Source organism: Heptranchias perlo, chromosome 19 (genome assembly GCF_035084215.1).
Source record: "Heptranchias perlo isolate sHepPer1 chromosome 19, sHepPer1.hap1, whole genome shotgun sequence".
NCBI classification, from domain to species: Eukaryota; Metazoa; Chordata; class Chondrichthyes; order Hexanchiformes; family Hexanchidae; genus Heptranchias; species Heptranchias perlo.
In genome coordinates, this window is record NC_090343.1 from 46,516,427 (window position 1) to 46,531,048 (window position 14,622).

General features: G+C 48.9%; 1 protein-coding gene across 1 annotated transcript; it reads right to left on the reverse strand.

Annotated features, from left to right (window-relative positions):
* Positions 1-662: 662 nt before the first annotated feature.
* LOC137335356 (ankyrin repeat domain-containing protein 60-like) lies at positions 663-8,302 on the reverse strand. Its single transcript, XM_068000688.1, has 4 exons — positions 8,134-8,302; positions 5,721-5,851; positions 2,778-2,943; positions 663-1,372 (listed from the first exon to the last, which is right to left on the reverse strand). The coding sequence occupies exons 1-4, from the start codon at positions 8,300-8,302 to the stop codon at positions 663-665; spliced, it is 1,176 nt and encodes a 391-aa protein (XP_067856789.1).
* Between the last annotated feature and the right edge of the window lie 6,320 nt (positions 8,303-14,622).

Here is a 14,622-nt window from a genome sequence, read left to right on the forward strand (position 1 = left end):
ATCACCCCTCCCCACTCCCCATCACCACTCCCCCCTCCCCATCACCACTCCCCCCTCCCCATTACCCCCTCCCCATCCCTAATCCCCTCCCCATCACCACTCCCCCCTCCCCATCACCCCCCTCCCCATCCCTAATCCCCTCCCCATCACCACTCCCCCCTCCCCATCCCTAATCCCCTCCCCATCACCACTCCCCCCTCCCCATCCCTAATCCCCTCCCCATCACCACTCCCCCCTCCCCATCCCTAATCCCCTTCCCATCACCTCTCCCTCCCCATCACCACTCCCCCCTCCCCATCCCTAATCCCCTCCCCATCACCACTCCCCCCTCCCCATCCCTAATCCCCTTCCCATCACCACTCCCTCCCCATCACCACTCCCCCCTCCCCATCCCTAATCCCCTTCCCATCACCACTCCCTCCCCATCACCCCTCCCCACTCCCCATCACCCCTCCCCACTCCCCATCACCACTCCCCCCTCCCCATCCCTAATCCCCTTCCCATCACCACTCCCTCCCCATCACCACGCCCAACTCCCCATCACCACTCCTCCCACCCCATCACCACTACCTCCTCCCCATCACCACTCCCCCCTCCCCATCGCCTCTTCCTCCCCTCCCCATTACTTCCCCCCTCTCCCCACCACTTCTCCGAACCCCTCCTCACTTCTCCTGGGCTGCCCTTGGTTTACCTATCCCGTGACGGCTAGACTCCCCACTCCTGGTGGGGTCAACGCGGTGCCTGTCGGCAGCCCCTTGTGGGACAGACTTTGCCGGGGAAAACGAGACGCCTGGCCAATGGGCGCCATCGCTGCTCCTGTGCGCCGCCGCGACGCCAGCGGCCTCTTCCCGCCAAACGTCCTGGGGCTGTGCGGGCGGCTTCCCGGCCTGGCCCGGCCCCGGGTTGGGTTTGTGAGAACGCTTTGCGCTAACCCGCTTGGCAGCTCCAGCGGGATGGTTTTCTCCCGCTGGGGCCGGGGCCGGGGCCGGGTTCCTCTGCTTTCCGGTGCGGGTCCCCTGGCGCTTGCCTGATTGCAGTAAGTTGGCCATGTAGAGCTTGGCGTGTGGGCCCGAGCGCCACGTCTTCAGCGTGGAGTCGAACCTCTGATGGGCGTAGAGCTCCGACTCGTCGATGTGGGATCTGAGGCGGAGTCCCGCCGTCCGCTGCGTCCACTGGTAGTTGAAGATCTTGCCGATGTTCTCCCGTTGTTCTGTCATGCGGGCCAGATCCAGCAGCGTCCGGCCTTTACTGTCGGTGCCCTCGGCCTCGGCCCCGTGAAGCAGCAGGTCGTTGATGCAGTCGGCCTTGGCCATAATCACCGCCATGTGGAGAGCAGTGTGACCGTCTACTGTTTTGGTCCTCGGATTGGCACCTGTGAATAGACATATGAACATAGGAACATAGGGAAAAGGGGACATATGAACATAGGAACATGGGGCATAGGGAAAAGGGGACATATGAACATAGGAACATGGGGCATAGGGAAAAAGGGACATATGAACATAGGAACATGGGGCATAGGGAAAAGGGGACATATGAACATAGGAACATAGGGAAAAGGGGACAGATGAACATAGGGGCATAGGGAAAATGGAACATAGGAACATATGGACATAGGGACATATGGACATGGGGCATTGGGAAAAAGGAACATAGGGACATAGGGACATAGGGACAAAGGTAAAAGGGATATATGAACATTGGAACATAGGGAAAAGGGGATATATGAACATAGGAACATAGGGGCATAGGGAAAAAGGAACATAGGAACATAGGGGCATAGGAACATAGGGACATATGGACATAGGAACATAGGGACATATGGACATATGGACATGGGGGATTGGGAAAAAGGAATATAGGGACATATGAACCTAGGGACAAAGGTAAAAGGGACATATGAACATAGGAACATGGGGCATAGGGAAAAAGGGACATAGGAACATAGGGACATAGGGAAATGGGGACATAGGGACATAGGGACATAGGGAAATGGGGACATAGGGACATAGGGAAATGGGGACATAGGGACATAGGGAAAAGGGGACATAGGGAAATGGGGACATATGAACATAGGAACAACAATAACTTGCATTTATATAGTGTCTTTAATATAGTAAAACGTCCCAAGGCACTTCACAGGAACGATTATCAAACAAAATTTGACACCGAGCCACATAAGGAGATATTAGGACAGGTGACCAAAAGCTTAGTTAAAGAGGAAGGTTTTAAGGAACGTCTTAAAGGAGGAGAGTGATCAACATATGAACATAGGAACATAAATATATGAACAAAGGAAGATAGAGACGTGGAATGACAGACATGGGAACATAGGAAGATAGCGACATAGGAACATATGAATATAGGAAAATAACAACATAGGAACATATGAACATGGGAACATATGAACATAGGAAGAAAGGAACATATGAAGATAGGAACATATGAACATATAGGGTGGTGTAAATCAGCCAGGGTCTATGCTCCTGAAACTTATCCCCTGTTGGAAAGTGTGCATGTGTGACAGTCTAACGAGGACAGGGTCAGGCTCGGCTGTGATGCCTTCCACAGTCGATTGTCAATGTTCACTCTTTGGACGCACACATGAGGAACAGTCATTTGGGTGAGATACCATGGAATGTACCCCAGCAAGAGTCAGTGCCTTCAGCAGGGGAGCGTAGGAATCTGGGTTTGTGGGAGGGGGAAGGCTGTTTGGCCTCCAGGGATGAGAATGAGTCTCACTGCATTGAACCACTCACCATTTACTAAATTCTTACCGTTCTTCAGAAGAAATTTGACTGTGTTGATATGACCCCTGTGAGCTGCGATGAAAAGTGCAGTGGAAGCACGTTCTGCGATCCAGGCCGCTCTCTGATCGTGGCTCATTCGCCTCGAGTTCGGAGTGGAATAATTGCTGTCCTTGCGAACGCCTAGAGACGCTAACTGCAAGTCAACAAACACCGTCAACATACTCAGGACCCTTTCACTCTTTTTTGGATTCATTCATGGGATGGGGGCGTCGCTGGCGAGGCCGGCATTTATTCCCCATCCCTAATTGCCCTTGAGAAGGTGGTGGTGGGCCTTCTTCTTGAACTGCTACAGTCCTTGTCCCACAGTGCTGTTAGGTAGGGACCCAGTGACGATGAAGGAACGGCGATACGTGTCCAAGTCAGGATGGTGTGTGACTTGTGCTTTTAGAGCACAAAATCTAAGCTGACACTCAAGTGCAATACTGAGGGAGTGCTGCACTGTCAGAGGTGCCACCTTTCGGCTGAGATGTTAAACCGAGGCCCCGTCTGCCCTTCCAGGTGGTTCCTAAGCACATCGAGATTCAAAATCAGCGACCCCAAATGTGCTACTGAGCTGCACGGATCCCAATTTCCAACCCCTGGGGTTGCAGTAAGTTTGCTGCTCATAGCTGGGGTGGTAATAATGGTGCTAGATTAGCCTACAGACAATTGCGCCTGCTCCTCACCACTATCCAGTCAGAAAGTACGTTTGTGTGTGGACTTCGAGTGATGAGAGGTTCTCTGATGATCCCCCCCTTCACCCCGCCTCCCCCCTCGTGAGTCAGTGCCTTTGAGAGGGGATGGGAGCAAATGGGGAAGAAGAAAACCCCTGGTGGTAATCCCAGATTCACAGCCATGAAGACCAAGAGGGGAGATGCCGGCAGCTATCTGCAGGGTGGGAATGACATGGGAGTGTTTGATGGGACAGTGTAGAGGGAGCTTTACTCTGTATCTAACCCATGCTGTACCTGCCCTGGGTGTGTTTGATGGGACAGAGTAGAGGGAGCTTTACTCTGTATCTAACCCATGCTGTACCTGCCCTGGGAGTGTTTGATGGGACAGTGTAGAGGGAGCTTTACTCTGTATCTAACCCATGCTATACCTGCCCTGGGAGTGTTTGATGGGACAGTGTAGAGGGAGCTTTACTCTGTATCTAACCCGTGCTGTACCTGCCCTGGGAGTGTTTAAAGGGACAATAGATGTTCTAAATTGGATAGCCTGGTGGTGAAGAATAGAATACTAGAGCCTGGTCTTTAATTGTTTCCAGGCCTTTATTTACAGGGATTCCTCTTACACACACACCACACCCTAGATAAGCTCTCCTATAAAAAGGATACAAGAGAGTCTCCAATTCATACCCATCACCTGAATACAATTAACACTCATAGAGTCATAGAGTTATAAAGTTATACAGCACGGATAGAGGCCCTTCGGCCCATCGTGTCCGCGCCGGCCATCAAGCCCAGTCTACTCTAATCCCATATTCCAGCATTTGGTCCGTAGCCTTGTATGCTATGGCATTTCAAGTGTTCATCCAAATGCTTCTTGAATGTTGTGAGGGTTCCTGCCTCCACAACCCTTTCAGGCAGTGAGTTCCAGACTCCAACCACCCTCTGGGTGAAAAAGTTCTTTCTCAAATCCCCTCTAAACCTCCCGCCTTTTACCTTGAATCTATGTCCCCTTGTTATAGAACCCTCAACGAAGGGAAAAAGCTCCTTAGTATCCATCCTATCTGTGCCCCTCATAATTTTGTACACCTCAATCATGTCCCCCCTCAGCCTCCTCTGCGCCAAGGAAAACAAACCCAATCTTCCCAGTCTCTCTTCATAGCTGAAGCGCTCCAGCCCTGGTAACATCCTGGTGAATCTCCTCTGCACCCTCTCCAAAGCGATCACATCCTTCCTGTAGTGTGGCAACCAGAACTGCACACAGTACTCCAGCTGTGGCCTAACCAGTGTTTTATACAGCTCCATCATAACCTCCTTGCTCTTATATTCTATGCCTCGGCTAATAAAGGCAAGTATCCCATATGCCTTCTTTACCACCTTATCTACCTGTTCCGCCGCCTTCAGGGATCTGTGAACTTGCACACCAAGATCCCTCTGACCCTCTGTCTTGCCTAGGGTCCTCCCATTCATTGTGTATTCCCTTGCCTTGTTAGTCCCTCCAAAGTGCAGCACCTCGCACTTTTCCGGGTTAAATTCCATTTGCCACTGTTCCGCCCATCTGACCAACCCATCTATATCGTCCTGCAGACTGAGGCTATCCTCCTCGCTATTTACCACCCTACCAATTTTTGTATCATCAGCGAACTTACTGATCATACCTTTTACATTCATATCCAAGTCATTAATGTAGACCACAAACAGCAAGGGACCCAGCACCGATCCCTGTGGTACCCCACTGGCCACAGGCTTCCAGTCACAAAAACAACCTTCGACCATCACCCTCTGCCTTCTGCCACTAAGCCAGTTTTGTATCCAAAGTGCCAAGGCGCCCTGGATTCCATGGGCTCGTACCTTCTTGACCAGTCTCCTGTGTGGGGCTTTATCGAAGGCCTTACTGAAATCCATGTATACCACATCCACTGCGTTACCCTCATTCACACGCCTAGTCACCCCCTCAAAAAAATCAATCAAATTAGTCAGACATGATCTTCCCTTGACAAAGCCATGTTGACTATCCCTGATTAATCCTTGCTTCTCCAAGTGGAGACTAATTTTGTCCTTCAGAATTTTTTCCTCATTGATATAAATCATACAATTAACAATAGAGAGGGAGCTTTACTCTGTATCTAACCTGTGCTGTACCTGCCCTGGGAGTGTTTGATGGGTCAGTGTAGAGGGAGCTTTACTCTGTATCTAACCTGTGCTGTACCTGCACTGGAAGTGTTTGATGTATTATCTATTGTTCAGTATTAAGCAATGATACCTCCTCATTATCGCCATGTGCTGCAGCACGCAGCAGCTTCATCCAGCCATCTTGAAACCAGGTTTTCATTGTTATTATTGCATCTTTGATGATGCCGTTGAATTGCAGGGTGACATTATCGGGCATTTCCCCTGTAAAATACACACACCTCTGTCAGCATTTCCACTCTGGCCACATTTATGACAACACATAACACAAACCAGTCAAACACCCAATTGAACTGTCGGCTTGGCTCAGAGACTCCGCCACAGACTGGAACATGCAACCTAGACTGACACTCTAGTGCAGCACTGGGGAATGCTGCCTTTGGAGGTGCCGTCTTTCAGATGAAACGTTAAACTGAGCCCCAGCCCACTGCTCAGGTGAACCTAGGAGCCCAGGGCACTATTCAAAGTGGAGTTTTCCCAGTATCCCTTAACTGAGGTCAGAATAACTGGTCATCCGTCTGACTGCTGTCTCTGGGATCTTGCTGTGTGCAAATTGGCTGCGTGATCTACCTCCATAATGACCGTGACTGCGCTTCAGAGAAAAAGAGTAACTCATTGAGTATGAAGCACTCGGGGAGGTATTAATGCGCTCTTAAACTGACAAGGAAGGCCAGTGTGTAAAGGAACCACTTGATGAGATGCCCAGCTGTGGACAGCAGCAATCAGGGGTTAGGATAAGTCTCGGCACCAGTGGGTCGGGGGTCGGGGGGTGACGTGGAATCAGCCAGGGTTCCAGCTCCCAGTCGCCCTTGTTGGAAAGTGTAGCTACATCAGTGCTCTCCAATAGAAATCACTGACTAGACACAGCGACACTCTTTTAACCACATCCACTATTTTTAGCAGATAACGCCAAACACACACACACACACACATATACACACACATATACACACACACACTATGCAGGTAAATGTACTTCACAGGTGTGTATACAGTTGCCAACCCTCCCGGATTGCCTGGAATGTCCGATGATGACAATGGCCTGGTAGCATCAGTGTCTCACTGGTTGATGCAAGTGCGCTGTTCATTAATGAGACACGTTCCCAGGCAACAATACCTTTTAATAGGATATAAGAAGGGGAAGGGGAAGAGAAAGGGAGTGAAAGTGGGTGAGCAGCGGTGGATGGGCGTTCAGTCTGCCACTGACCTGGTTAGTAAATGCACCGTTTGGTGCGTGACCAAGATGGACCAGGCAGGAAAGTCCCAGGCCTGATCCCCGGCCTGTGCTGAGCTTCAAAAGTAGGCAGCAGTCGGGCTACTACAACTTGCCTCAGCACCCCATGGGCTAGAGAGGGGAACAATTGACCAGGGGTTGTGGCTTCTGATCCCTAGATGGTGACCCACCCCCACCACCGAGCGCGGGACAGAATCGGGCACGGGACAGAATCGGGCGTGGGACAGAATCGGGTACGAGACAGAATCGGGCGTGGGACAGAATCGGGCGTGGGACAGAATCGGGTACGGGACAGAATCGGGTACGGGACAGAATCGGGCGTGGGACAGAATCGGGCACGGGACAGAATCGGGTACGGGACAGAATCGGGCGCGGGACAGAATCGGGCGTGGGACAGAATCGGGTACGGGACAGAATCGGGCACTGGACAGAATCGGGCGTGGGACAGAATCGGGTACGGGACAGAATCGGGCGTGGGACAGAATCGGGTACGGGACAGAATCGGGTACGGGACAGAATCGGGCGTGGGACAGAATCGGGCGTGGGACAGAATCGGGCACGGGACAGAATCGGGCACGGGACAGAATCGGGTACGGGACAGAATCAGGCACGGGACAGAATTGGACGTGGGACAGAATTGGGCGAGGAACTACATGGTCAAACACTGGTACATGGAGTGTAGCCCGGACCCGTGGAATGCGTGGTCGGGGGTACTTGCTGCCTGTGGGGAGATATTTGGCAAAGAGTAACGGGTAAGGGGGGGGTGTACCTACCCCCTACCCAATTAGGGTTGCCAACTCTCCAGGATTGCCCTAGAGTCTCCAGGAATTAAAGACTAATCTCCAAGATATTGCTGCGAGCAGCACCAGGAGAACAATCAGAGGGGCATTAAAAAGAATTGTGTTTTCAAAAACATTTTCTTTAAGCACTTTTGTTGATTATATATAAAAATATCGGGGGTGGGAAAAAAGGCTGTTTGACCGATAATCAGGAATCATCTAATTGGGTAATGAAGAGTCTATTCACTTTCCGATTGGTGTAGGAAGGCGGGGCACCGCGAGGATGGACGTGTCAGGCGACCAATTGCAGGAGTGTAGGGGCGGGGCGGTTGGAGGCAGAGGGTCATGTGATGAGACCTCCTGGAATGTGTCCAACCAGAGTTGGCAACCCTATACCCGACACAGACTGTGACTATATGGGGGCGACGGTGCTGGGATGGGGGAAGAGGTGGTGTGCTAACCAAGGGTCTTACCCTCGTCCATGTAGAAGAGCCTCTGTAGGTTGGTGGGAATTCCAGCCACCAGCTCCAGTGTGGACTTCATGTCCCCTATCGTCATGTCGTCGTGACACTTGTGCATTTGGAAGATCTCCCCCGTGTCCTCCAGTCGCACTGTCAGGCTGAAGAACTTTTCAGGTGACATGAGGGGTGGGGGGTTTGCGGGGGACGGGGGGGACGAGGGGGGTCCTCCCTCACCTTGACCTGCTGCAAATAAAAGGACCTCACTGCCCCAGGTGGGGAGGCCGGCCACACAACGACACCTAGCTGGCCATCAAAAATATAAATATATTAAAACATGAATGAGAAATATTTAATTTAAGTCAATAATTCCTAAATGTTATATCGGCTAAAGGATGCCCTTCAGTGCCTGGGTATGAGGAGGGTGAGGGTTTCTCTGCTTCGTGGCGTTGGCTGGGGATCACGATAAGAGCTTGTGTTTGGCATCTCCTTGGAGACAGGCTTTGCTTCCTCAGCTCTGTGAGGGGTGGAGCCTCCTGCCTCCCAGCAGCTGCCAGCTCCTCTTTAGTTTAAAGCACCTGTTTTACCACATTGCAGGTTCCACACTGCCCCTGCAGTAAACATGGCACCACCAGCTGATAATAACAAAATTAATTCTCACTGGGAATGTCAGAGGTGTGTGTGCGCGTGTTCTCCCCAGTATTTATATCCTCAGTCTATCACAAACCGTGTTTGTGTGTGTGTACCCTCAGTATGTGTCACCCATGTGTGTATCCCTTCCCTGTGCCCATCTGTAAATATAGTCTTTCTATCCCCCTCTGTATTCTCAGTATGCATGCTCATAGTGTGCACCTTCGGTTGTGTACCATGTGTATTTCCCTTTTGTGTACACCGTCAATGTGCCTATGTCCTTATTGTATGTTTACCCTCAAGTTTGTGAACCTACAGTGTATGTACCTGCTGTGTTTGTATCCCCTGTGTACCCCCACCTGGCTCTATCCCTCCGTGTGTATAAGTCCATTTGTGTATATACGCCCTCAGTGTGTGTTTGTGTATACACACAATCTGTATACCCATGTGTCCCCTCAGTGAGTATACCCTCGTGTGGTAGGTGTGTGTGTGTGTGCGTGCATATATACACCCTCAGTGTGTATGCCCTCAGTGTGGTATGTGTGTGTTTATACCCTCAGTGTGGTATGTGTGTGTATATCTTCAGTATGGTATGTGTGTGTGCATACACTCAGTGTGGTATGAGTGTGTGCATGCTCTCAGTGTGGTATGTGTTTGTGTATACTCTCAGTGTGGTATGTGTGTGTGTATACCCTCAGTGTGGTATGTGTGTGTGTATACCCTCAGTGTGGTATGTGTGTGTGTATACCCTCAGTGTGGTATGTGTGTGTGTATACCCTCAGTGTGGTATGTGTGTGTGTATACTCTCAGTGTGGTATGTGTGTGTGTATACCCTCATTGTGGTATGTGTGTGTGTATATACCCTCAGTGTGGTATGTGTGTGTATACCCTCAGTGTGGTATGTGTATGTGTATACCCTCATTGTGGTATGTGTGTGTGTATATACCCTCAGTGTGGTATGTGTGTGTGTATACCCTCATTGTGGTATGTGTGTGTGTATACCCTCAGTGTGGTATGTGTGTATGTATATACCCTCATTGTGGTATGTGTGTGTGTATACCCTCAGTGTGGTATGTGTGTGTGTATACCCTCAGTGTGGTATGTGTGTGTGTATACCCTCAGTGTGGTATGTGTGTGTGTATACCCTCAGTGTGGTATGTGTGTGTGTATACCCTCAGTGTGGTATGTGTGTGTGTATACCCTCAGTGTGGTATGTGTGTGTGTATACCCTCAGTGTGGTATGTGTGTGTGTATACCCTCATTGTGGTATGTGTGTGTGTATACCCTCAGTGTGGTATGTGTGTGTGTATACCCTCATTGTGGTATGTGTGTGTGTATACCCTCAGTGTGGTATTTGTGTGTGTATACCCTCAGTGTGGTATGTGTGTGTGTATACCCTCATTGTGGTATGTGTGTGTGTATACCCTCAGTGTGGTATTTGTGTGTGTATACCCTCAGTGTGGTATGTGTGTGTGTATACCCTCAGTGTGGTATGTGTATGTGTATACCCTCATTGTGGTATGTGTGTGTGTATATACCCTCAGTGTGGTATGTGTGTGTGTATACCCTCATTGTGGTATGTGTGTGTGTATACCCTCAGTGTGGTATGTGTGTATGTATATACCCTCATTGTGGTATGTGTGTGTGTATACCCTCAGTGTGGTATGTGTGTGTGTATACCCTCATTGTGGTATGTGTGTGTGTATATACCCTCAGTGTGGTATGTGTGTGTGTATACCCTCATTGTGGTATGTGTGTGTGTATACCCTCAGTGTGGTATTTGTGTGTGTATACCCTCAGTGTGGTATGTGTGTGTGTATACCCTCAGTGTGGTATGTGTGTGTGTATACCCTCAGTGTGGTATGTGTGTGTGTATACCCTCAGTGTGGTATGTGTGTGTGTATACCCTCAGTGTGGTATGTGTGTGTGTATACCCTCAGTGTGGTATGTGTGTGTGTATACCCTCAGTGTGGTATGTGTGTGTGTATACCCTCAGTGTGGTATGTGTGTGTGTATACCCTCAGTGTGGTATTTGTGTGTGTATACCCTCAGTGTGGTATGTGTGTGTGTATACCCTCAGTGTGGTATGTGTGTGTGTATACCCTCAGTGTGGTATTTGTGTGTGTATACCCTCAGTGTGGTATGTGTGTGTGTATACCCTCAGTGTGGTATTTGTGTGTGTATACCCTCAGTGTGGTATGTGTGTGTGTATACCCTCAGTGTGGTATGTGTGTGTGTATACCCTCAGTGTGGTATGTGTGTGTGTATACCCTCAGTGTGGTATGTGTGTGTGTATACCCTCAGTGTGGTATTTGTGTGTGTATACCCTCAGTGTGGTATGTGTGTGTGTATACCCTCATTGTGGTATGTGTGTGAGTATACCCTCAGTGTGGTATGTGTGTGTGTATACCCTCAGTGTGGTATGTGTGTGTGTATACCCTCAGTGTGGTATGTGTGTGTGTATACCCTCATTGTGGTATGTGTGTGTGTATACCCTCAGTGTGGTATGTGTGTGTGTATACCCTCAGTGTGGTATGTGTGTGTGTATACCCTCAGTGTGGTATGTGTGTGTGTATACCCTCAGTGTGGTATGTGTGTGTGTATACCCTCAGTGTGGTATTTGTGTGTGTATACCCTCAGTGTGGTATGTGTGTGTGTATACCCTCATTGTGGTATGTGTGTGTGTATACCCTCAGTGTGGTATGTGTGTGTGTATACCCTCATTGTGGTATGTGTGTGTGTATACCCTCATTGTGGTATGTGTGTGTGTATACCCTCAGTGTGGTATGTGTGTGTGTATACCCTCAGTGTGGTATTTGTGTGTGTATACCCTCAGTATCCATATCTCCAGAAATGAACAGACTTCAATCACAACTGTAAATATAAAATGTTTTTATCAGACTCCAGGTCCACAAACGAGTGAAGGAGCTGGACAGAGAGTGACCGGCGGGTGGAGCTAACAAGCTATATCATTGCACAATATGTAAAATTGTTATTTCAAACTATAAAATTGCTTCTTATTATATCCAGAATCTATCGACCTTACGGCAGGTAAATCCCTGTGTGTGGCGAACACCCCCTGGTGACCATGGGGAGATCATTTGCCCCCATTAAAGCCCAATGCCACACAGTGGGGCATTTTCTAACCCCCCCCCCCCCCCCACAAACCACTGGCACTGAACCACGCAGGCCAGCAAGAACCCAGATTCTGCTGAGTGAGTTGATCTCAGCTGGGCAGAGTACCATATTGACATGTTGTGGGGGAGGGCGGGAATTCAATCAGTGAAATGGGCTGTGAACATCACGTGAGGACAGGCTCGGCTGGGGTGAGCTGGGCTGCACAGTCAAAAAGCCCACTGACAAGCATGGTCGAGGCTCACACGGGTATGGTAGTGTAGTGGTTATCTTCCTGGACTCACAATCCAGCAGACCTGGACTAATAAATCTAGAAGAATGCAAGTTCAAATCCCACAACGGAAGTTTGGAAATCAGTTTTGAGAAAAACCTGGAAATAAAAAGCTGGACTCAGTAAAAGTGACCATGAAGCTGTCGGATTGTCATAAAAACCCAACTGGTTCAGTAATGGAAAAAGAAACCTGCTGTCCTTACCCGGTCCGGGCCGATATATGATTCCAGTCCCACACCAATGTGGTTGACTGTTAACTGCCCTCTGATGTGGCCTAGCAAGCTACTCAGTTGTATCAAACCACTACCAGCAGATCAAGTAGAATCCCCACCACCACCTTCTCAGGGCAACTAGGAATGGACATTAAATGCCAGCCTTGCCAGCGACGCCCACATCCCGAGAATGAATTAAAAAAGCAGGTGGAGATTGGTCACGTGAATGGGTGCTGCAAGATTGCAGGCATCCCAGCAAGGATTCCGCTCCTCCCGAGAAGGAAGGGGACAGAATCCTGGGAGCAAGAAAACAAATGACATTCCAGAGTGGGAGTTTAAACCACCAGGCACAAAAAGCTCGCTCCCGATTCATAAATCAGAACCAAGCAGTGAAATGTGTTCATAGAAAAACACCAAACTGTAACTGCAATGCATTTAGTATCCAGGCATTCGTCGAGTTAGTCAACAGTCTCAGGCTGCATGACTCAAAGACAAGGAATGGGCAATAAATGCTGGCCTTGCCAGCGACACCCACATCCCGTGAACGAATAAAAGAAAATTGGCCAGTTTCACTGTCAATCACACACACTTGACCCCTTAGTTGGGCAAATTAGCTCATGGTTATTGGTGACCCCTCCCAAAGTGTATTAAATCCAAATAAGTTAAGTAATTCCCGTTCCCTAGGAACTGGCCAACCTCAAATGGTAGGTTTAGAGAGGCCAACCTACCTGAGTGGAGCTGGATGGCAGTTTAACTAAGTCCCTTGAACCTTCTGAGGTGGTGCATAGAATCAAACTCGATTGGTTTGGAACTAACCTTCTTATAGAATGTTTTGAACAGCAGACCAATCATGGGTTACCAAGGAGACTGCAATTCATTCAAAACATCATGTAAAGCTTTTAAACCGGGAGAAACAGGAAAAACTGTACTATAAGACCAGCATACGGGAACGATGGATAATCGGAATACAACAGTAGCCGAGTCATGAGTGGGGGAAGCCATCAAATATTTTATAGTTGGAGTCTAATCGAGTAGTTTGGATGTTTTATGTATAGAATAACAGATACCTGGGAATGAGTTACAGGATGGAATCGAATTGAGAAGATGGAGTGGTTGAGGTGAATAGCGTAGATACATTTAACAGGAAGTTAGATAAGTACATGAGGGAGAAAGGGATAGAAGGATATGTTGAAAGGGTTAGATGAAGTAAGGTGAGAGAAGGCCCGTGTGGAACATAAACACCGACATAGACCTGTTGGGCCGAATGGCCCATTTCTGTGCTGTAAATTCTATGTAATCCGCAAAGAAGGTTAGATGTTTTATAAACATAATAACTGATACCTAGAAGTGAGTTATAGGCTGGAATCTAATGAAGGGGTTTGGAAGGTTTATTGTAATATCTGGAAAAGAGTAGGGGGAAGTCAATGGAATGAAAATCGGGCAAGGTGTAAAACGGGCGGCTGATCTGATCCCTCCTGATTTCTCCTATCAACAACATGTTACCACTAGCATGTTCTCATATTGACAATGCATGGGCAACAACGGTTTCCAACCTTAACCCTAACCACTAACCCCAACCATAACCGTAACTCTAACCACTAACCCCAACAATAACCCTAACCTTAACCACTAACCCCAACCATAACCATAATCCTAACCCGAACCACCAATCCTACATCAGGTGGTGTCAATGGCATGATGTAGGGCTGGCCGCAGCTGTGGCGCTGTAGGTAGGCAGCATTGTCAATAGTCACTCCGATGCAGGGTGCATCTTATAAATGACCCAATCTGGCTCGAAAGTTACATCTCCTTTTGAATATAATTAACATCAGAGAAGAAAAGCAATTCAAAGTCATTGTTTACATGGCTATGAGCTGTAGATGACAGGAGCTGATTCATATATTCCAGTTAGCCAGGTTAAGTCCAGCTAGCAGTAATCAAATTGAAGGGACTACCAAAATCCCAATAGATATTAAAATAGATTCTTTATGATTGAAATTCACTTCACGTGATATCAAGAAATGGCTGAATGCACTGGATACAGCAAAGGCTATGGGCCCCGCCAACATCCCAGCTGTAGTGCTGAAGACTTGTGCTCCAGAACCAGCTGCGCCTCTAGCCAAGCTGTTCCAGTGCAGCTACAACACTGGCTTCTACCCGACAATGTGGAAAATTGCCCAGGTATGTCCTGTCCACAAAAAGCAGGACAAATCCAATCTGGCCAATTACCACCCCATCAGTCTACTCTCAATCAAC